General features: G+C 35.6%; 2 protein-coding genes across 2 annotated transcripts; one reads left to right on the top strand and one right to left on the bottom strand.

Annotated features, from left to right (window-relative positions):
• The first annotated feature begins 1,023 nt into the window (after positions 1-1,023).
• Positions 1,024-14,861, top strand: LOC127878460 (uncharacterized). Its single transcript, XM_052424986.1, has 7 exons — positions 1,024-1,179; positions 1,561-1,729; positions 8,006-8,295; positions 8,637-8,835; positions 12,216-12,337; positions 13,323-13,461; positions 13,877-14,861. Exons 1-7 carry the CDS (start codon positions 1,024-1,026, stop codon positions 14,512-14,514), a joined length of 1,713 nt encoding a protein of 570 aa, XP_052280946.1. The 3' UTR covers positions 14,515-14,861.
• A 1,795-nt stretch (positions 14,862-16,656) lies between these two features.
• On the bottom strand, positions 16,657-22,184 carry LOC127878459 (uncharacterized). The gene is made up of 4 exons (XM_052424984.1): positions 22,124-22,184; positions 19,354-19,540; positions 18,659-18,792; positions 16,657-17,159 (listed from the first exon to the last, which is right to left on the bottom strand). The coding sequence occupies exons 1-4, from the start codon at positions 22,182-22,184 to the stop codon at positions 16,888-16,890; spliced, it is 654 nt and encodes a 217-aa protein (XP_052280944.1). The 3' UTR covers positions 16,657-16,887.
• Between the last annotated feature and the right edge of the window lie 32 nt (positions 22,185-22,216).

Raw genomic sequence — 22,216 nt, 5'->3', positions numbered from 1 at the left:
TTATTTTTACCAAAAAGGTTGACTTAATATTTTATCAGTTGATGTATGTCACCTTAATAAACACAAAATTGGAAAAAAGTAAAAATGTATAAAAATGTCAGTTACATGACTTATTACATTCAGTAGGCGATATGTTTTAATTATAATTTGTAAAATTAGATAAATACAACATATAAAACTGCATATTATGCACTTTTGATAAAACACAATTTATTCCCAAATTGATGTTTTATTCCCAATTCACATAATGCAGTGTTATAATGAAAATAAGCCATAAGTTATGATTTTTAAGAATGAATAATAACTATAACATATTTTTATTTTGAGTAAATAAAGTTGTTATATGACATTAAAATTATAATTTATTACAGCCAATATTGAATTGTAGTTCTCAAAAATAATTTTGATAAATAACTATCAGTGTGTCATAGATCTTTATTAATACCATTTACCTTCCAATTTAAAAATTAATTTAATTTGAAGCCAAAAAATGTGACAGCATTTTCATCATTTGGCTAATATTAAATAACAACCACACCTACCATTATACAAGATATTAGGCACTTAGGGTGCAATAAACAAGCATTGATTAGATTAGAAGTGTAGTACAACAGATAACAGCTAGATTATGGGTGCAATATACAGGCCCTTTAATCAGCATTGATGAGATTAGGTGACAGGGGGATTAGATGAGATTAGCACATTATTATGCAAAAAAAACGTTTTTAAATAGTTTATCACTGTATTAAATACTATTAATGAATAGATTTGATTTGACTTAATTGATAGTTTTATATATGGAACAGAACAGAAACAGATAGTTTATTCATATAACTTGAACATTTACAGTTCATCGTTACATATACAAAACTGACAATATAATAGCAATAAGCACATGCATAGTAATGCGAAAGTGACCAAACTAGTACATTAAAAGGTGTTAAATATAATATACAATTAGTTTGTTTAACAGTATACAATTTATGAAATATTTTATTATTCGTACATAGCGATTTATATATAATGGGTATCGCCCCTAGTTCCCCGTATACAGCTGTTGTGCCAGTGCCCGGCCTACAAAACGCGCACATACCTCGTGACTGGGAACCAGCGACAAATCGATATAGTGCATGCTGGGCAGCACGAGTTTGTACGGTCTCTTGTGCACGGGACGTTGAGGTGAGTAGATGTGTTTATGTGCCTATGTCCCTATGTGAGTATTGTGTGTGAAATAGTGAGCCTGCGTATAGTTTATATTGTATTATATGGTATTGTATTGTATATGTGTGTCGGTAACTGTGAGCCTGTAATTGTGAACCTGTGCGTGTAACCCTGAGTACGTAAGTAGTTCCAGGGGGTTTAGCCTGTGTATGTAAGCCAGTGTCTAGCTGTGAGCCTGTGCGTATTGTGTTATATTGTATTTTATGTGCGTTCAACACGTATTTACCTGGGAGGCCATTCCTGAAGATATAAGTGAGTCTGTGACTGTGTATGTAAGCCGGTGGCTGTGTGTTTAAGTACGTGTTTGCCTGGAAGTGTATTCCAGAAGTACATGTATAGTGCCATTTCGTGACGTGGACGAGCCGACAAGTGTACCCGACGAGCCGACGAGTGCACCCGACGAGCCGACGAGTGTACCCGACGAGCCGACGCGTGAAGCCGACAAGTTCCCTCGAAGACGACGAGGACGATTGGTGCCGTCCAGACGTGGATTCCAGTCGATGCCCATGTGAGTAGTCTAGTATATTATCTTTGCTAGCGGTTGGGATAATTGCAATTAAAACCCACGATAGCTAACCGGGTGAAAACACTACAATTGTAGTACGGATGGGGTTTGTGTAATTGTGTTTTAAAACGGTTAGGCTAGTTCTATATATAACTTTGTTGCAAATAAATCGGCATCGTGAAATTTAGTTTGGGACCGTCGCATCAAATTTAATTTAAAGTCTGTGTTCATCTATTCGCGGTGTTGATAACGTATTACGGTGTACGCGGAGTATCTCTAGTCGTAACACTAAAAGCAGCAGCAGTAGTAGTAGTGGTAGTAGTAGTCGTAGTAGTAGTAGTAGTAGTAGTAGTAGTGGTAGTAGTAGTAGTAGTAGTAGTAGCAGAAGTAGTAGTAGTAGTAGTAGTAGTAGTAGTAGTAAAAGCTGTTGTTATGAATATTACATAGAGTACGCGGTGTATATAAGTAATAGTTCTCGTAAACATTTTGATTAATTTGATTAGATTGTTTTGAATATATATGTTCTATTGTCTCAGTTTAAGTCCCGTCTTTTATTGCAATATTGTTGGAACTATAAAATTGAAATTAATCTGAGCAGTGCTCTGCGAAATGGGGGTTTAATGAATAGGCATAAAGTGTCGTCCCAAATTGTATTTCCTGGTATCCTGCTTTTCCCTAGCACTTCTCTTACAGAAAACAGATATAATGCAAAACTATTTTAAAAAATGCTGAAAATCCAATCAATTGAACTAAGGTAATAGCAGCATATCCGGTCTTAAACATATACATCTTAAAGAACTACCAATAAAAATGTTTACTGTACAAAAAATGCACAGACACAAACTACATGTATTTCAATATAAACGATTTTTGTCATTTTGGAGTCATAAGGTAGCTAGGGAAAAGCAACTTGTTTTGTCTCTGCTATTCACAAACAATTTCCATGGACCTCGTGATTGCACAAGTAAATGGTTTACAATCGATGTGATGCAATTTACTGTTTGTGAAACGTTGCATGGTTTGTGAAATGTTGTGTGAATAGCAGACAGAACAAAATTAAAAATAAAAACATCTGTAAAGAAGAAATTTGTATTTGTGCCATCTGCTAAAAAAAGAATAGATATCAGCATACAATCAAACTACACGGAAACAATTAAGATAATGTGGATTTTGCTAGAGGTTTTCTGATTCATTCTTTATCCATTTATTGTAATAGTATTAAAAGCTGTCCCAGCCGGTGTGTTTGGTTAATCTTTGGTGTTTTGTTGAGTGCAGTGTGTCAGTTTAGTTACCTCCCTTAATAGAGTTCAACATCTATAACGTTTAGCAGATAAATGCATCAGACGATTCAATAGTGTAAATAATAGTATAATAATAATAATAAATGAACAGTACGAGTAAATAGATAAATAATAATAATATGAATATAACTACCTAAGGATAAAAATTCCTAACCCAAGATTGTGGGCAGAGGATATGCAATTGTTAGATTTCCTTCCTAACCTAAGATAATAAAGATTGTAAGAAAATGGCTGTCACTTAATGCTAACAGCAATATAGTAAGAGATTGCCGCAGAGATTAATACCCTGGAGGAGAGTATCTCGGAACTGCAATCGCAGTTGCACTTGATTTTTGTGATTCTTTTTACTTCTCTGAGGATGTTTTCATGCAAACTTTATCTGACCTCCGGTGTTACCCCATTTTTGTTTAAAATAGAAATTCTTAATATGAACAGTGTTCTGTGAAAAGAGGGTTTAATACATGGGAGTAACGCGTTGTCCCAGATTTGTTGTGCAATCCGTACTTTGTTTTTTATAATGTTGTATATAGAGTGCTTTGCTCACTCAGGGATGGGTTCTTTTATTTTCCATGAATCTATGGGAAAGTGCTTTCTTCCATTTCTTATTTTTTATCTAGAGTCGATGCGGCTAATTCCGTACGCATTCGGACAAGAATCAATATGGACGGTTATCGGCTGTTTTCTACCGAGAAATGAAAACTGCAGTGGACGCCGGGACCATTGGGCTATATTTAACTTGCTTTTTATATCGCGAGTTTTGATTGGATACTTCAGAAATTGTTGTCATGTACATTAACCTACACGAGTCTAATTTCGTACAGTGTGTGGGTAATTCCGTACACGCAAAAGAAAGTATACCAATGTCAATCTCGACGGGTTTGTGATAGAAATATCGATACCTATATTGGATATAATTACTACTTTATTTTTTAGAAACTTAAATATGAAATTAAATTTGTTTTAAAATAAAATATTTTCATGTTAAATCATGTTGAATTCGTATTTTTTGTATGTGCATATTAGAAATTTGATTCTGTAATTTACATCTTATTCATAATGTACGTGTAAGCAACACTAAAAGTTTTTAACGAATTCATATTTATATTTGTAATTGTTGTTTTATTTGATTTGTGTTGCTGTTTTAGTAAGTTTAATTGTTTGTTGTGCTAGAGAGTGACAGTGAAGACTCAGTATCTGTTAATAACCGCAATGTTAATCAATGAAAGTGGACCGAATATGGACTTGTCCTAAGGACACAACCACTGGGTTGTGTGGGGTGGAAACGCTAAGAGATGGACATCGTTAGCTATAGCAGCGTCTATGAGACCAAGTGTCTCGTGGGAAGAGTGAGAGTCCACAATTATAAGCTGGGGCCTCGCTGGACCACAGTGTTTAAGAAAATGGCCCCGAAACCAGATCTCACCGAATGTATCCTCCATCCAAGCTCGTTCCTGGAATGTGTAAACGCTGCCGGGAACTCCGTCCTCAGTATTGTAAGATAACAAACTTTTGTACGTTTTTCCCTTTACAATAACCAGAGGGAGGATCTCGCCTCCAGCAGCGTTAACACAGGCCAGGACAGAGACATTTTCCCGCTTATTCCCAACCCTTCCGGGAATATTTTTCGCACCGGACGGCCCAAGCACCCTAGCAGGCTTGTGCAGAAGTGGAACGCTGGTTTCATCAATGTTCCAGATGCGAACAGGCTTGTCCTGTAAAGAGAGAGACTCAAGCAGCCTAGTAAGATTGTTAAAATAATTATTGGTCACAGTTGCATTTAACATCCTTGCTCTGCATGTCGATAAGGCCTGTGGTGTCCTATGGCTTACGTCTGGGTGCATCTTCAAAAATCCAGCAATCCAATCCTTGCCAGGAACGCCATTTCTAAATGGGGACTTAATTTTGAGCTTACGGACGATTCTGCCAATCTTCACCTGCAACATTCGTCTGGTTATTCCAAATCCCTACAACAATAATAATATATGATGTATATGATGAATATCACCGCATTATATCAATAAATTGATCGTTTAATTTGTTAATACATGTGGGTGCTGTGAAACAAAATAAGATTCGCATTGTCGACCAATAATTAATACGGAGTTTTTATGATATAAGTAACGGAGTAAAGAACAATTAATAAATGCAAATGGTTTATAAATTAAATCCGCTTTATCGTTGGAAACAATTTGCTACTGTATTAGGCACAGTGCTTTAATGTCCGCTTCTTGGAATCGAGACCACATTTTGCGTTGCGTCTGTTTGGTTTTAACAACGGCCAATAAGCGCAACAGGACGTTTGAAATGTTAATTTTAAAAATCTTCATTGATTATTATTTAAACTTACCAACATTTTAAAAACATAATGTGTATTGAACATGACGCATGAATCACAAAAACAGTTTCAACAGGCTAGTGTACATAGAAACAGCTACACACCATGTTCGCTGCCCGTTTAATTTTTTCAACTAGCTCCACCTCAACTTCGGTTGGTATGACTGTGGGTCGCCCAGCTTGTGCCAATTCGTCGACTTTGCCGCTGATCCGGTTTTGGATGGTCATGACTGGGACACCGAATTTGCTAGAATCTTTCCGGTACGACATCCCATGTCTTACCGCACCCACAGCATCGAGGATATCCTTTTGAGAATACATTTTGGGCATTGTGGACTGTAAATGACAGAAAACAAACACAACTCATAATTGGAAATTTATTGATCATTTTACAGAAAATACGGAAGCTCTATTAAAGAGTGTTGGCTCTAATCTCGTCCACGTGGTCAAGCAAGTCACAGTCCTGCAAAACTCATACAACGTTCCATGCGAGATGCACTATGCTAAGTTCGTCCCTATCAAGACTGCAATATGCATTCCATATCACCTGCTGATTATACACATTTTCTGTCAGTAGCGTTGACAGTCTGGTGAAAACGTCAAAAATAAGATGATGTTCATATTGCGTTTCACGCAAAAACAACTGGCACAAAAGAACGTGTATTTTCAGGCCGGTCGCCCCAAATCCAATTGATCTCAACATCAACGCATGTGGGGTTGTTCTAAATTGGAAACTCATGTCTGTAAACAAATAAACAACAACTACATAGAACATTTCTTTTCTGTATAAACATTTAAAACACTTTTTTCATTCCAAAAATTTTAATAGATATATCGACCTTATTATCAATATTGTTTTCGTATAAATGCGTACGAAATTACCCGCACATAACTTTTACTGGTAAAAATTAATGCGGGTAATCTCGTACACTTTTATTTTACATATTACTAAAACAATAATACGATTTTAACATATATGTTGAGCTTAAAAAGAAAGAAAAAATATTTCATAAATTATTTTTAACACACAACCTCGCACACATTTCATAACAACTAAGATAATCTTATTAACGTTGGAGTTGTCGTTTCTGAGCGCTTGCTGATGATGCGGGAGAAAGCGGGAAATTTAAAATTTCGCGCCAAATACGTATGCAGCCAATCGGATGTAGACAGTAACGTCATCGGCAATCGATTTCACAAAGCGCACATTTAAACAAGCGAAAAAAGTACTATAAGCGATATAGCGTAATTCAGTGTTGTGTAACCAAACATAGAAGATATAAACAATAAATTTATAGTGTACGAAATTAGACGCCCGTACGGAATTAGCCGCATCGACTTAACTGTCGGACGACCACTGTCACACTCCATACTGTTTGTGACCGGAAGTGGTATTGCAGGTCTTTTGAATTTTTTATGTGACCATGCTTGACGGCAACTGTCATGATGCATCAATTTCATTTTTTGTTAATGGCCGGAGGTGTTTCCAGGTGCATGTACACTTTATTTTGTTTTTATTTTTGTAAAGTACATTATTTCTCAGTGTGATCTCCACATTCTAATACCTAAGGGACTGTACTTGTTAGACGAAAGCCAACAAGAATGTTTTTTCTTGATTAAGCAATTGTCGGACGATAGCCGACAATAATGTTTTTTTAATTAACTAATGTGATGGAAATTTTCTTATGCAAGAAACATATTGGTCACTAACCGCTAGAATGCAGCGGTCTGTATTTACCCTGCTATGCGCTGGCACTCCTGTGCCTGCGGGAGGGGGATCATGGTCCCATTTGAGTCTCTATCTCTTCTGCCTTGGGTGCGACCGTACGGTGGCGGCCCAAGAGGAGAAAAGTTGGAGGAATGTAGTGGGTACAATAGTTTTATTTTAGTTGTCTTTTCCTCCATATAATGTCAATGATTATGTTGCAAAATGAATGTTCTCTATATAAAATTAAAAGCAATTATATGTATTATTTGGACAATAATAAGATTATTTTTATTCTTATATTTTTAACCTTTTTGTCACTTAGATATTATTTTAACGCATTTGTAGTACCTTAGAAAGTTACATTTCTTGTGATTTTTATTATAATATAACCAAGAGGATTTTTATTACCTTAGAAAGTTAAATTTCTTGTGATTTTTATTTTAATATAACCAAGAGGATTTTTATTTATATTATGCAGTCACATGCAGAGGGCGTAGGCCTTCTCATTTGGGCTGCGAGGGGATGTATTTGTATGATGTTTTATGATTTTATTTGATAAGTTATTTTATTTGTTAAAATTTGTGAAAATGGATTGTAAGGTGGGTGCTCCTGTCCATTCATTGTGTAGACAAGAAAAGGACAGGAGTAACCTGACCTTGTTTTTTAGAATATTGAATCAAAAAGCTTTGATAAGGCACCTGAATTGATTTTTATATTAATACACTCGAGTTTAGAGGCATATTGAGACACTTAAGTCAATGGTGTGTTATTTTTGTTGGTACGGACCGGTTTGTTTAAATTATAAATATATACAGGATGACCTGTCGCTGGATTTTAAACATTTGTTTTTGTGTAGTGTTTTAATAATTATATTACAGGCCAATGGGCACTGACGTTTAATGGAGATGCATTAACTTTAGTTGTTGTATATTGCAGACGTTGCGCAGAAAGAGAGGTCGGACGAAAGCTGGCCGGCATGCAGACCTGACTTTGAGGTGTTAGGTCAAGGTGCTTACGCGAGGGGCACTATTACTTCATCGGTAGCTCCGGTACGATTCCTTCGCTGTGTGGCGTCGTCCCAAAAGGAGAAAAGTGGGAGGAGTGTTGTGCCAGTGCCCGGCCTACAAAACGCGCACATACCTCGTGACTGGGAACCAGCGACAAATCGATATAGTGCATGCTGGGCAGCACGAGTTTGTACGGTCTCTTGTGCACGGGACGTTGAGGTGAGTAGATGTGTTTATGTGCCTATGTCCCTATGTGAGTATTGTGTGTGAAATAGTGAGCCTGCGTATAGTTTATATTGTATTATATGGTATTGTATTGTATATGTGTGTCGGTAACTGTGAGCCTGTAATTGTGAACCTGTGCGTGTAACCCTGAGTACGTAAGTAGTTCCAGGGGGTTTAGCCTGTGTATGTAAGCCAGTGTCTAGCTGTGAGCCTGTGCGTATTGTGTTATATTGTATTTTATGTGCGTTCAACACGTATTTACCTGGGAGGGCCATTCCCTGAAGATATAAGTGAGTCTGTGACTGTGTATGTAAGCCGGTGGCTGTGTGTTTAAGTACGTGTTTGCCTGGAAGTGTATTCCCAGAAGTACATGTATAGTGCCATTTCGTGACGTGGACGAGCCGACAAGTGTACCCGACGAGCCGACGAGCCGACGAGTGTACCCGACGAGCCGACGCGTGAAGCCGACAAGTTCCCTCGAAGACGACGAGGACGATTGGTGCCGTCCAGACGTGGATTCCAGTCGATGCCCATGTGAGTAGTCTAGTATATTATCTTTGCTAGCGGTTGGGATAATTGCATTAAAACCCACGAATAGCTAACCGGGTGAAAACACTACACAGCTGAATTAGCGGTACTCATTTTGACACCCAGTATTCGTTTAAAAAATCTTCTGTGAACTCTTCGCAATAAAAGAAATCCGACAACGTCCCCATATGTCTTACACATAATTTCACTTCATCATACATAGACCGAATAGAACACTGGTAACCCACCATGTTTGTTCTTTTCTATTTACAACAGATGGTTCTAGCTCAATACCAAAAATTATCAAATTCTAGATAAACCAAAAATTTCATTAAAACGGCAGCATACGCCCTTTATAATACAATTAACAGAAAGCATGAAATACCTTTAGTTTTACACGCCAACTCCAGTCTCATGATTATATCCATAATATGTCACTTTATGATCTAAATTTCTACTCAGTTTACTAGTACATTGATTTGACGATTTGACTGTATTGAATTATTGCACGGACTCTAGATTACACGGATAAGAAACGGGACCGTAACGCCAAATATCTTGTTGTGTCTAAGTCACGTGACCGTGTCGTAACTATCGATCTTTTATCGAAGCGCCGAGGTTTGTGCGTTCAGTAAGCGGAACGTTTCCGGTTTTCTGTTTATTAATGGAACGCAGTCTGTTGAACGACCCGTTCGATTGCAACAGTTTCAAAATGGGGGTGAAACGTCTGCATAATATGTAAATGTATATTAGCAACAGTTATTTGTAATAAAGTGAAAATAAAGTATTAGTATTTTAATTGAGTGCATTTTATGTGTAAAAAAATGATGTTAGTTGAGTCCTGACTAATTGAAATATTAATTAATGATTTTATATGGTTGTTTAGGAAAGCCTCTAACAAATTTAATACTTGATTTTATAAGTGCCTTAAATTGTTCTTGCATTAATTAAGCTCATTGAAAAATTGAGTAAAATCAAAGCTTTGATGTTCTTTGATGGTCATTTTAAATGGAAAAGTATGTTACAAATTATAATAATTATAACTATTGTATTAATCAATTGAGTAAAAGCACACCTTTGATGTTCTTTGATGGTCATTGATGGTCATTGTAAGTGGAATGGTATGCTACAAATTAAACAATTATAACTATTGTATAAATCAATTGAGTAAACAAACACCTTTTTTTTGATGATCATTTTAAGTGGAATGGTATGTTACAAAGTAAAGAATTACTATTATTGAATTAATGAATTCATGTTGCTACAAACAAATCTATAATTTAAGTTTAATAAGATATTTTCCATTACTTGTTCATTAACAGTGATTGAATTTTTTTTAATAAAACATCTTTGTGCTTCTCGTGAAAATTTAACAAAATGTCACTTACGCTACTTTTTACATTCAGAAAATGACATGCGTTTGTTATGTCAATTTCGAAAATTGGATAAAAACATTATTTTTACCAAAAAGGTTGACTTAATATTTTATCAGTTGATGTATGTCACCTTAATAAACACAAAATTGGAAAAAAGTAAAAATGTATAAAATGTATACAAATGTCAGTTACATGACTTATTACATTCAGTAGGCGATGTTTTAATTATAATTTGTAAAATTAGATAAATACAACATATAAAACTGCATATTATGCACTTTTGATAAAACACAATTTATTCCCAAATTGATGTTTTATTCCCAATTCACATAATGCAGTGTTATAATGAAAATAAGCCATAAGTTATGATTTTTAAGAATGAATAATAACTATAACACATTTTTATTTTGAGTAAATAAAGTTCTTATATGACATTAAAATTATAATTTATTACAGCCAATATTGAATTGTAGTTCTCAAAAATAATTTTGATAAATAACTATCAGTGTGTCATAGATCTTTATTAATACCATTTACCTTCCAATTTAAAAATTAATTTAATTTGAAGCCAAAAAAATGTGACAGCATTTTCATCATTTGGCTAATATTAAATAACAACCACACCTACCATTATACAAGATATTAGGCACTTAGGGTGCAATAAACAAGCATTGATTAGATTAGCAAGTGTAGTACAACAGATAACAGCTAGATTATGGGTGCAATATACAAGCCCTTTAATCAGCATTGATGAGATTAGGTGACAGGGGGATTAGATGAGATTAGCACATTATTATGCAAAAAAAAACGTTTTTAAATAGTTTATCACTGTATTAAATACTATTAATGAATAAATTTGATTTGACTTAATTGATAGTTTTATATATGGAACAGATCGGAACAGATAGTTTATTCATATAACTTGAACATTTACAGTTCATCGTTACATATACAAAACTGACAATATAATAAGCAATAAGCACATGCATAGTAATGCGAAAGTGACCAAACTAGTACATTAAAAGGTGTTAAATATAATATACAATTAGTTTGTTTAACAGTATACAATTTATGAAATATTTTATTATTCGTACATAGCGATTTATATATAATGGGTATCGCCCTAGTTCCCCGTATACAGCTGAATTAGCGGTACTCATTTTGACACCCAGTATTCGTTTAAAAAATCTTCTGTGAACTCTTCGCAATAAAAGAAATCCGACAACGTCCCCATATGTCTTACACATAATTTCACTTCATCATACATAGACCGAATAATTTTTAACAATCTACCGTTTATTTCGCTCTTAATAAGCTTGTACCATAGTCCGTTTCAATATATTGAATCATAACATTTCATAAGGTCGATATAGCAACAGTATAGTTTCTTTTTAGAACTGAATGTTTATCTATAAAAGCCTTTAGTAGGAAAATAGCATCCACAGTGCTATAATTGGTTTTGAATCCAAACTATGGTAGTCATAGATGCATCTGTTGTATTTCACAGTGACATCCAATCATTTTATTATATACATACATATAAATGCATGAAAAAAATATAATTGTTGACAATTATATAGTTTATTTATTTATCATATTTAACTGTTACAATGAAAACAGTTTTGAAATTAATATAAATGTGATTTAACCATTTAATCAATTCACCAATTGACCCTTTTTAATTGGATTAATTGGATTAAAAACAACAAACAACTACAGTTCCTCAACACTTATGATTTACATGCATTCCATTCACAGTTAAACCAAACAAATAATCAAACAAGCTGCTTCATAAATAAAGTTAATTGAAAACTTCATAAACAAAATAATTATTTTGATAATAAATCAAGAATAAACTTCAACCAAACAATCATACATTTATTGGGGGAGAAACGTCTAGGGGAGGAAACGTCTTGGGGGAGAAACGTCTGGGGAGGAAACGTCTTGGGGGAGAAACGTCTAGGGGAGGAAACGTCTTGGGGGTGAAATTTATAGTTTATTCATTTTTAGGTGTGTTGTTCCATGAGAGAAATGAGCCAGTTAGGGTGGAAGGCTATGCTGAGCAAATTGTTCCACTCTATACAGACATAGATTTCAGGTCACATTTCCGACTACAAAGGTCAACCTATCAGGTTTGTCAGCTATTGGTTTGTATTCTTATCCACATACTATGGCTTGATTGGTCATTGTCTGCTCGCATACTACTTACATGTACCCCGGGTACTTGTAAGTTTACAAACATGTACCCCGGGTACGGTAAATATACTTATATGTACCTGGTCGATATTAGACTGTACCCAAGCTGTATTCCTGTCCAAAATCCGATGTCGTAAAATATGCTACCCATTAGCATGAAACGATATTGTTTACCTTAAACATACTTTTCTTTAAAAAAAGCATCAACATGCTTTTTGAGTATGAGTTCTGATAATATAGAGCCCATTAAACAGAAAATTGACATGATTGATAAAAAAATAAATAGCCTACAAGCGATTTAGCGTTAAAATTCCCGGGTACATTTTAGCATATTTACCATTCCCAGGGTACAAGTAAGTAAACTTTAGAGTACCCGGGGTACAGGTAAGTAGTACCCCAGCCGACAATGACCAATCAAGCATACTATGACATAGCAGCAGGAATAACTGGATAACTGAAATATTCAATTATGGCTATTCATTTCAGTTATCCAGTTATTCCTGCTGCTATGTCATAGTATGCTAGATTGGTCATTGTCGGCTGGGGTACTACTTACCTGTACCTCTATTTATTTACATCATGCATGTTTCTTAATCAATAATCGTGCAAATAACCAAATTCTCCACTTGAACGTGTTGTATGTTTTAAGTTTTTGTGACAAAAACTGGGTGTATGTTACTTCCAAACTTCTCCGAGAAAGTGTTAAGTGATGGAAAATCTGCCTGGGGCGTACAAGACCCTTTAGTATCGATTACTGAATTGTTTATTTATGATTAATTTAGCTAAGTTTATTTCTGTTCAATATGTATTAATATTTGGAAGTTTATATTGTAATAAAAGTTATTTATGGGGAATTAAATTAATTACACATTCTTTTGCAAGAAATTTTTATTGTAAATGTATGTTTCATTTATTTTGTAGGAACTCTGTGAAGCTGTGGCACCTTTTATGGTACGTGAGCGATCAATGTCTGTGGACAAAAGAATATTGGCAACTTTGTGGATGCTTGGGAACCAAGAATCGTACAGGAGCGTGGCTGACCGATTTGGGATAAGTAAAGGTAAGCAAAAGAAAATTGATGCCTTCTCAACTGCAAATATGGTTAGTTTTTTCCTCGGTTTGCAGGAAAGGGCTCTAGCATTCATATGTATATAAACAAATAAATGAGTGTTTATGAAAGATCCTTTAATAAAATGTGTTACTGTAACAGTATTTACAATAAAATGAGACTTAACTTAGAAGCTGCACTTCATTTAATGATTTACTTAATAATTTGTCAAGCTGGCATAGTGTCCTAGTGATGGGGACCTTTTGGGTTCCACCCTATTTTTGAGCGTTCTAATTTTCTTCTCCATAAACACCAACTTTTGATTCTTCCAGAAAATGAACTTGTGAGTCTCAAAATAAGCGTAATGTAATCAAGCTACATTTAAAAAGGCTAAACACTAGCATGAATTATTCCATTTCAATTACAGGAACTTTACATCTTACAGTCATTGCAACATGTAGAGTATTGTCTGCGATGATGGAGCAGCACATCAAATTTCCGGAATCTCGGCATGAGCTTAAGACAATTGCCGATGGATTTCAGCAACAATGTGGAATGCCTGGTGTTGTAGGGGCTGTTGACGGGACTCACATTGCATGTCCTGCTCCAATATCGGAGCATAGGTCCTCATTTTTCAACAGGAAAGGGTTCGCCAGTTTAGTTCTCCAAGTAGTATGCGACAGCAATTTGAAATTTTTGGACATATACACAGGATGGCCAGGTTCTGTTCACGAAGCCCGTGTATATAGGAACAGTCCAGTGGCACAAACAATTGAAAATCTCCCAGATGAGTTCCATGTGCTCGGGGATTCAGCGTACCCCCTGACAAGACATCTCCTTGTTCCATATAGAGATAATGGACATTTGGATCAATTACAAAAAAAATTTAACAAGTGCCATTCGTCGACAAGAGTTGATGTGGAACGTGCCATTGGTCTATTGAAATGTAAATTCCGGCGGCTGAAATACTTGGACATGCTCATGGAGCTGGAGATACCCGTCGTGATCTCTGCTTGTTGTGTCCTTCACAACTTCATTCTGCAGAGAGTCAGACACAGAACCTGAAGTGGACACATTTGATGATATAGGCATGGATGCCTCTGAGGCAGTGGGAGACGGGTCAGGCCCGCCCAGAAGCAGAGGAGAAGAGACGTGCCATTGCCCTGGAATTGTGATGAGATATCCCTACTTCGATATGTGTGCATATGTTCATGCTTAATGTGTTATTAACAATTGGAAGCCAATACCTGTTTTGTAGGATGATGTTTTTTTGTGGTGGACTAATGAGTTTGTGAAGGTAAAACGCCTGGAAAATATTATTTAAATTCAAAGAGTATTGCTATTATTAAGCATGCTTTATTGTTTTGTATTGTTGGAAAGATTATGAGCAGAATAAAAGGTCAATAATTTGAGTATTGTATAGTTTTTTTGCAACATTAATGTTTGATACAGTACAAAATGCTGTTTCCTGTAATGTCATATTCTGTGTCATGAACAATGGCGTTTACAACACTTTGGCGCAATATGAACATTTTTAAATAACAATAATACGCCCATATAATTAATTGCAGTCTGTCCATTACATTCAGTGCTTTCACTGACAAAAAGTTGGAGAAACAGTATCAAACACCTTTATGAGAACTGAGATGTAAACAAGTAATAAATTTATTTACTTTGTCACAGGTGTTCAAACATCCAGACATCACATTAATGAAGTCTTATGTATATTTAAAGGGATCTTTTCACGGTTCGGTAAATTGAAAAAAGTTGTTTCAGATTCGCAAATATTCGTTTTAGTTATGATATTTGTGAGGATATAGTAATATTGAACATTTACCATAGTTTAATATAGCCATTATATGCATCTTTTGACGATTTAAAAACCTAAATATTATAAAGCGTTGCAAAGCGAAACGATTGAATAATTTGGAGAGTTCTGTTGTTGTCGTTTAAATTTACAAAACTACGAAGATTGCTTATATAAGGTATTAAATACAGCATACATTAACACTCGGCAGAATAGCCGAGAGGGCTCATGCGTTTTTACTCCAGGACTCCGGGGGTCACTGGTTCGAGCCCCGGTGCGAGCTACATTTTTTCCTTTTTTTAAATTTTATTCTTGATTTTTTACTGAAGCTTTTAAGATCCAAAGTTTGCATTTATCAAAAATAAAGCATTTAATGACTAACTTCAAAATATGCAAAAATCTGTGAAAAAGCCCCTTTAATTATGTGTCGGTGGGTGATACACGCGTTAGCCCTATCATTAGCACAAGAAGGTATTGTTTTTAACTTTATGGGGAGGTTTTCCACCTTAAGGAGAAAACGACTTCTCATGAACAATTGCATATGCGAGTCTACGGCTAGTAAAATACGATTCCTTGAGTAAACCTAGGTGACACTTTATGTTGAATGAATTTGCAATAAAAGCAATGACAAAATTACCAACATAATAAAGTGGAAGCTAATTTAAAGTGTAATTATTACTAACACACATTAATATGCTACTTTGATTTAAAGGGATCTTTTCACGCTTTGGTAAATTGACAAAATTGAAAAAATTTGTTTCAGATTCGCAAATTTTCGTTTTAGTTATGATATTTGTGAGGAAACAGTAATACTGAACATTTACCATGGTCTAATATTGCCATTATATGCATCTTTTGACGATTTTAAAACCTAAAAATTATAAAGCGTTGCAACGCGAAACGATTGAATAATTTGGAGAGTTCTGTTTTTGTCGTTAAATTTTGTGAAACTACGAAGATTGCTTATATAAGGTATAAAATACTTCAACTGTGTATACTTGGTATAGCTCAGTAGGCTAAAGCGTTTTTACTTCAGGACTCTGGCAGGACTCCAGGGGTCACTGGTTCGAAACCTGGTCTGGGCAATCTTCTTTTCCTTTTTCTAATTTTATTCTTGATTTTTTACTGGAGCTTTTACGATCCAATGTTTACATTTATCGATATAAAGCATTTAATGAATAAGTTAAAAAATGCCAAAATCTGTGAAAAGGCCCCTTTAAAGTTTGTGTTTTCACAAGAACCGTCTAACATATTAAGCTTAACTGGTATGGCAACAAAATAAATTATTCAGATTTAAAGTGTATTATATGAATGCGCTAAATGATACATATATGTTCAATTAACCAAAGAAAATCGTAAACAAAGAGAATTTAATAATAACACAATGACAATTATAATAATTTATTATATACATAGATAAAAGATCAGCTCTGAATTCTCCATAATGCAAGTTCATCTTGGCATAAAATAACTGGATACTTTACAATGAGACAATGACGAAACACAACTCAACATATTTACACTCGCTGTTTGCAGGAGTAATGCAAATCTCTAGACAGTTCAACTTTTATTGAAGGTCAGAGCCTCAACAAGTCGCTCCAGTAGACGATTTTTTTGTTCTGCCAAAGCAGTCAAACGCTCGTTATGGGCATCCAAGCGGTCAAGTCTTTGCGAATGTTGTAGCATGTAGCTCCGGAACCATTCTGGAGGGTCTTGGCTCCCACTTCTTTTTCTTTTTCTGATGAGAGGGGTAGCAACAAGCTCATCAGTCCCCTCTGTAGAAGGGGTGGTTGCCCTTCCTGCTGGCTGGTCAATTGAGGGGGAGTTGGTGCTTTATGAACCGTGGGTCTACGTGGCCCAGGTGGCGGCTTTGCAGTTACAGTTACAGTAACATCTTGCTGAACTGCAACAAAACAAACAGCATGGTTACAAGTGAGATGGTATATGCATGTTTTAAATAACAAGTGATATGTTTAAGAAACACTATGCCCCCTTTTGAGCGATTTTTATCCATATATTTGACCTTTGACCTTGAAGAATGACCGACCGTGACCTTTCACCACTCAAAATCTGCAGACCCATGTCGATGATGAGATACACGGAGATACACATGCTTGCCAAATATCAAGTTTCTATGTTCAATATTGCAAAAGTTATGACCAAGGTCAAATTGATGGGACAGAATGACAGACATACAGGCCAAAAACAATATACCCCCTCTTCTTCGAGGAGGGGGACATAAAAACTTATTTGCTTACAAGAACATAAACTAAAACAATACATTATTTTATTAGAAAATTGTCTCAGTGCATATATACTACACAGGAAATCTCATAAATTGTATCACAACCTTTTTTAACAGTTAACCCTTAATTATAATAAAAAAATAAACAAGGGCTGTTTGTAAAACATGCATGCCCCCCATATGGGCTGTCCGTTGTAGTGGCAGCCATTGTGTGAATACGATTTTTGTCACTGTGACCTTGACCTTTGACCATGTGACCTGAAAATCAATAGGGGTCATCTGCGAGTCACGATCAATGTACCTATGAAGTGGCATGATCCTAGGCAAAAGCGTTCTTGAGTTATTATCCGAAAATCATTTTACTATTTCGGGTCACAGTGACCTTGACCTTTGACATTGTGACCTCAAAATCAATAGGAATCATCTGCAAGTCATGATCAATCTACCTATGAAGTTTCATGATCCAATGCGTATGCGTTCTTGAGTTATCATCCGAAAACCATTTTACTATTTCGGGTCACAGTGACCTTGACCTTTGACCTAGTGACCTCAAAATCAATAGGGGTCATCTGCAAGTCATGATCAATCTACCCATGAAGTTTCATGATCCTAGGCGTATGCGTTCTTGAGTTATCATCCGGAAACCATTTTACTATTTCGGGTCATACTGACCTTTGACCTAGTGACCTCAAAATCAATAGGGGTCATCTGCAAGTCATGATTAATCTACCCATGAAGTTTCATGATCCTAGGCGTATGCGTTCTTGAGTTATCATCCGGAAACCATTTTACTATTTCGGGTCATACTGACCTTTGACCTAGTGACCTCAAAATCACTAGGGGTCATCTGCAAGTCATGATCAATCTACCCATGAAGTTTCATGATCCTAGGCGTATGCGTTTTTGAGTTTTCATTAAAAAAACATTTTACTATTTCTGGTTACCGTGACCTTGACCTTTGACCTAGTGACCTCAAAATCAATAGGGGTCATCTGCAAGTCATGATCAATGTACCTTTGAAGTTTCATGATCCTAGGCCCAAGCGTTCTTGAGTTATCGTCTGACAACCACCTGGTGGACGGACCGACAGACCGACCGACATGAGCAAAGCAATATACCCCCTCTTCTTCGAAGGGGGGTTTAATAAAAAAACTAACCTGGCATTGACGACACAACCATCGCTGGTCTAACAGATGGATCTCCAGCAAATAGCTCATCCATCCTTTGGAAGTATTCCCAGTTTTTTCGCCCGCTCCCACTAGTGGCATGCTGGTCCACTATCTTCTTGTACCTGAAAAAACACACTCATCAGGCTTAATAAATTGATTTATGCAATTATTGAATATATTTTGTTTTTAGTTGACATAAAATGAATGAAACACTTCATTTTTAGACATGACATTGAACTCAATTATCACTTTTCCAGTTCTATGTGTTTTTCGTGTCATTCAACCAATCCAAGCAAGACATTTAAACAAAAACAAAATAACAGTATCTATAGAAAGATGAATAACAGAAAAAGTTGCATAATATGGATTGCATATTACTTGAACTTCATCAGCCGGAATTTACTGTCACATGCCTCACCTGTTACATGATTTCCTTTGTACTAACAATAACAAGAGATGTGTTCGTCAGAAACACAATGCCCCTACTGCGCTTTGAACCCATATATTTGACTTTGAAGGATGACCTTGACCTTTCACTACTCAAAATGTGTAGCTCCATGAATACACAATATTGTTCAATATTGCAAAATTTATGCGCAATGTTAAAGGTTTGGGACAGACAGAATGACTGACAGGCCAAAAACCATATTTCCCCTCTTCTATAATACAAATTAAAGACTTACTTAAACTTTATCAACCGGAATTTACTGTCACAGGCTTCACCTGTGACAGTAACTCCTTTGTGTGCCATCTCTTCTGCTATCAATCTCCACACGTTTTTGTTTTTGAAGGATGCGGAATCAAATTTCTGTTTATGTTCTTCATAAAGAGACAGCATCAACAATATCCCTTCATGGGTCCATCGAACACCTAAAAACAGATCAACCAGCCATCATATTTTAAGCTTTTAAGTCATTTTACCATATGTGTATACAAAAGTAACAGTGCTTTCCACATGCCACTAAATGATCCCTCGTCGGGACCCTTGAATTTCGAAATCAGTGTCCGAGGGGCATCTGAAACTTTCTGATCAGTGTATTATTGCAGTAACTGCCTCTAATCAGTCTTAAGATCAACGCCATATTAACAAATGCGTTTCGTTTCGTTGCGGAACGTTCTCGCCGAACGGTCCGTTCAGTTACGGAAACGCGCGAACTGTTCCGAACGTTCGTAAAACGTTCCGCTTACTGAACGCGAAGCGCCGAGGTTATACATTTTGATGTATCACTCACGTATTTTGTTAAATTATAGTTTCATTTCTAGGCCGATTTTGACAAATTATATATCATTAGAACGCTTACGTAACGTAGTTTTCAGATATATAAATATATATTAAGTTTTACTTCTGATTTCGGCAGCCCGGCGAGTTATAACTTTAACTTTTGCAAATAATACGTATGTACTCGTAAAAGCGCAGAGCATTCAAGAAGAACTAGTAAGCTACCCCGCTTACGTCTAAACGGCTACCGTCGTTTTCCTATAGCAATTTGAGTTCAACTTAAACTTCAGTTTTTCTCGTTAAATCTTTGCTAATGCATAAAATTATAATTAATTAGACATAAATGTGAGCGAGTACCTCTTAAATGTGTAAAAATTGTGCTTTTAAACCACTTATGTACATTTTTAAAAATAAACATACACAACACACGAAGTGTGTTTGTCGTTTATAGAATTACATTGAATTATCTTGAACCAAATTATTTTTTGAATAGGTTACACATAACCAATTGTTGTTGTACAACAAACCACATCACTTTTTAGCTTTCTGTACTCTTTAATTAAATGGAACCTATATGTGTGTGTTAAAACTACCAGTTGTATCACGGAGTGTATATTGTTAGGAGATGAGTCGAGTATTTGACCCTTACTGTAGTAAATTCAATCTTATGCAAAAACTATTCATCCGATTTTATTGGTTTATAGGTTATCTTGTTGCTTATTAATTCCTCTTTCAAAAAATATACGTTTTAGTATATTCCCGTTGTTATTAATGGATTTATAGCGAGATAAACACAAGAAATACACATTTTATGTTTTACCACCGCGCGTTTTACCGTATTATGGCTATCGATATTGTACAATTAGCGTACAGCGAAGCGCCGAGGTTATACATTTTGATGTACCCACTCACGTCTTTTGTTGAATTATAGTTTTATTTCTCGGCCAATTTTTACAAATTATATATCATTAGAAAGCTTACGTTACGTAGTAAACAGATATAAAAATATATATTAAGGTTTTCTTCTGATTTCGACAGCCCGGCGAGTTATAACTTTAACTTTTGCAAATATCATACCGTTTTGGAGTTTTAGAATCTAGATTTACGGTTGACATGTTCGTACTTAATACCAATTTGTAGCGTTCTTCTGATTTCGACAGCTCGGCGAGTTATAACTTTAACTTTTGCAAATATCATACCGTTTTGGAGTTTTAGAATCTAGATTTACGGTTGACATGTTCGTACTTAATACCAATTTGTAGCGTTCTTCTGATTTCGACAGCCCGGCGAGTTATAACTTTAACTTTTGCAAATATCATACCGTTTTGGAGTTTTAGAATCTAGATTTACGGTTGACATGTTCGTACTTAATACCAATTTGTAGCGTTTATATTTGGAGTTCAGTTTTAAAAATTACATCTTGCTTAGGAGAATAGAATTCTGTATACGATAGAAAAAAAATTGTTTAAAAACGAAAGTAATTAAGGAATGAAGGCGGAAGAATGTAGCGCGCGTTCCTAACGCACTGAACTGATGCTACGGTCTTGGCGATTATGCTTTTGTTTAGAAACCGGCCATTGAATTTCCTTTGCCATGATTATTATAATTTTTATGGAATATATTGTAGTATTTTGTTCACGAAACATATCAATAAAGCTTATTATAAATAAATCTTAATAAATTAACGATTTCAGCTCTTGTTTATAACACAGAAAGGGTGTTAAATTTATGATGAAACAGCGTATATAGCGGACCCTCTCGATTTTATTCGGCTTTGCATGCATACTTGAAATAAAAAGGGTGTCAAAAACATTCATCGTTTGCTGTTAATTATCAACGAGGGAATTATGTATAATTATATGAAATGTTATTTACCTTAAATTATCAATTTATTAAAGATTCTTGAAAATCACGGTCGGTGTTACGCGGGTCATTTCGTATTTTGACATCAGGGCATCATGTCCAACTATTCAAAATCAGATTTTTTCACTGGGACGATGACGGCTTAGATTTAGACAGTCAGACAGATAGTTTATTCAGACTTATACAACAATACATCGGAGGGTCAATAGCTGGGAGTTGGATTATTGCAAGTAGGTAGCTTACGTCTAATTATTTGGACTATTTCAGGTGAAGAACATGTCTGGTGCAGCAGCGATGTTCGTGTTCTTATTGCCGGGGATTCCAATGTCCATCGTTTGAAGTCTGCGTGTCCTCCAAATGCAAGGATTGACTTTCTGCCCGTATCTGGTGGATAATTTTTAACTGTTTATAGTTGAGTGTCAGACCCAACATGTTTCTGTGGCATGCTGCTTTATATTACCCCT

This window comes from Dreissena polymorpha, chromosome 4, assembly GCF_020536995.1.
Source record: "Dreissena polymorpha isolate Duluth1 chromosome 4, UMN_Dpol_1.0, whole genome shotgun sequence".
NCBI lineage: Eukaryota > Metazoa > Mollusca > Bivalvia > Myida > Dreissenidae > Dreissena > Dreissena polymorpha.
The sequence above is the reverse complement of the archived record's forward strand: the minus strand, read 5'-3'. Positions and strand labels throughout refer to the sequence as shown.

Bases quoted from the DNA above. Each gene is read 5' to 3' on its own strand.
- LOC127878460 (XM_052424986.1), top strand. From the start codon at position 1,024: ATGGGTATCGCCCCTAGTTCCCCGTATACAGCTGTTGTGCCAGTGCCC. The intron at 1,730-8,005 runs GTGAGTAGTCTA...TGTATATTGCAG, and splicing joins GGATTCCAGTCGATGCCCAT to ACGTTGCGCAGAAAGAGAGG. The intron at 8,836-12,215 runs GTGAGTAGTCTA...ATTCATTTTTAG, and splicing joins GGATTCCAGTCGATGCCCAT to GTGTGTTGTTCCATGAGAGA.
- LOC127878459 (XM_052424984.1), bottom strand. From the start codon at position 22,184: ATGTTGGGTCTGACACTCAACTATAAACAGTTAAAAATTATCCACCAG. The intron at 19,541-22,123 runs GTCAATCCTTGC...ATCTGTTTTTAG, and splicing joins CCACCAGATACGGGCAGAAA to GTGTTCGATGGACCCATGAA. The intron at 17,160-18,658 runs GTTAGTTTTTTT...GTTTTGTTGCAG, and splicing joins GGTTGTGTCGTCAATGCCAG to TTCAGCAAGATGTTACTGTA.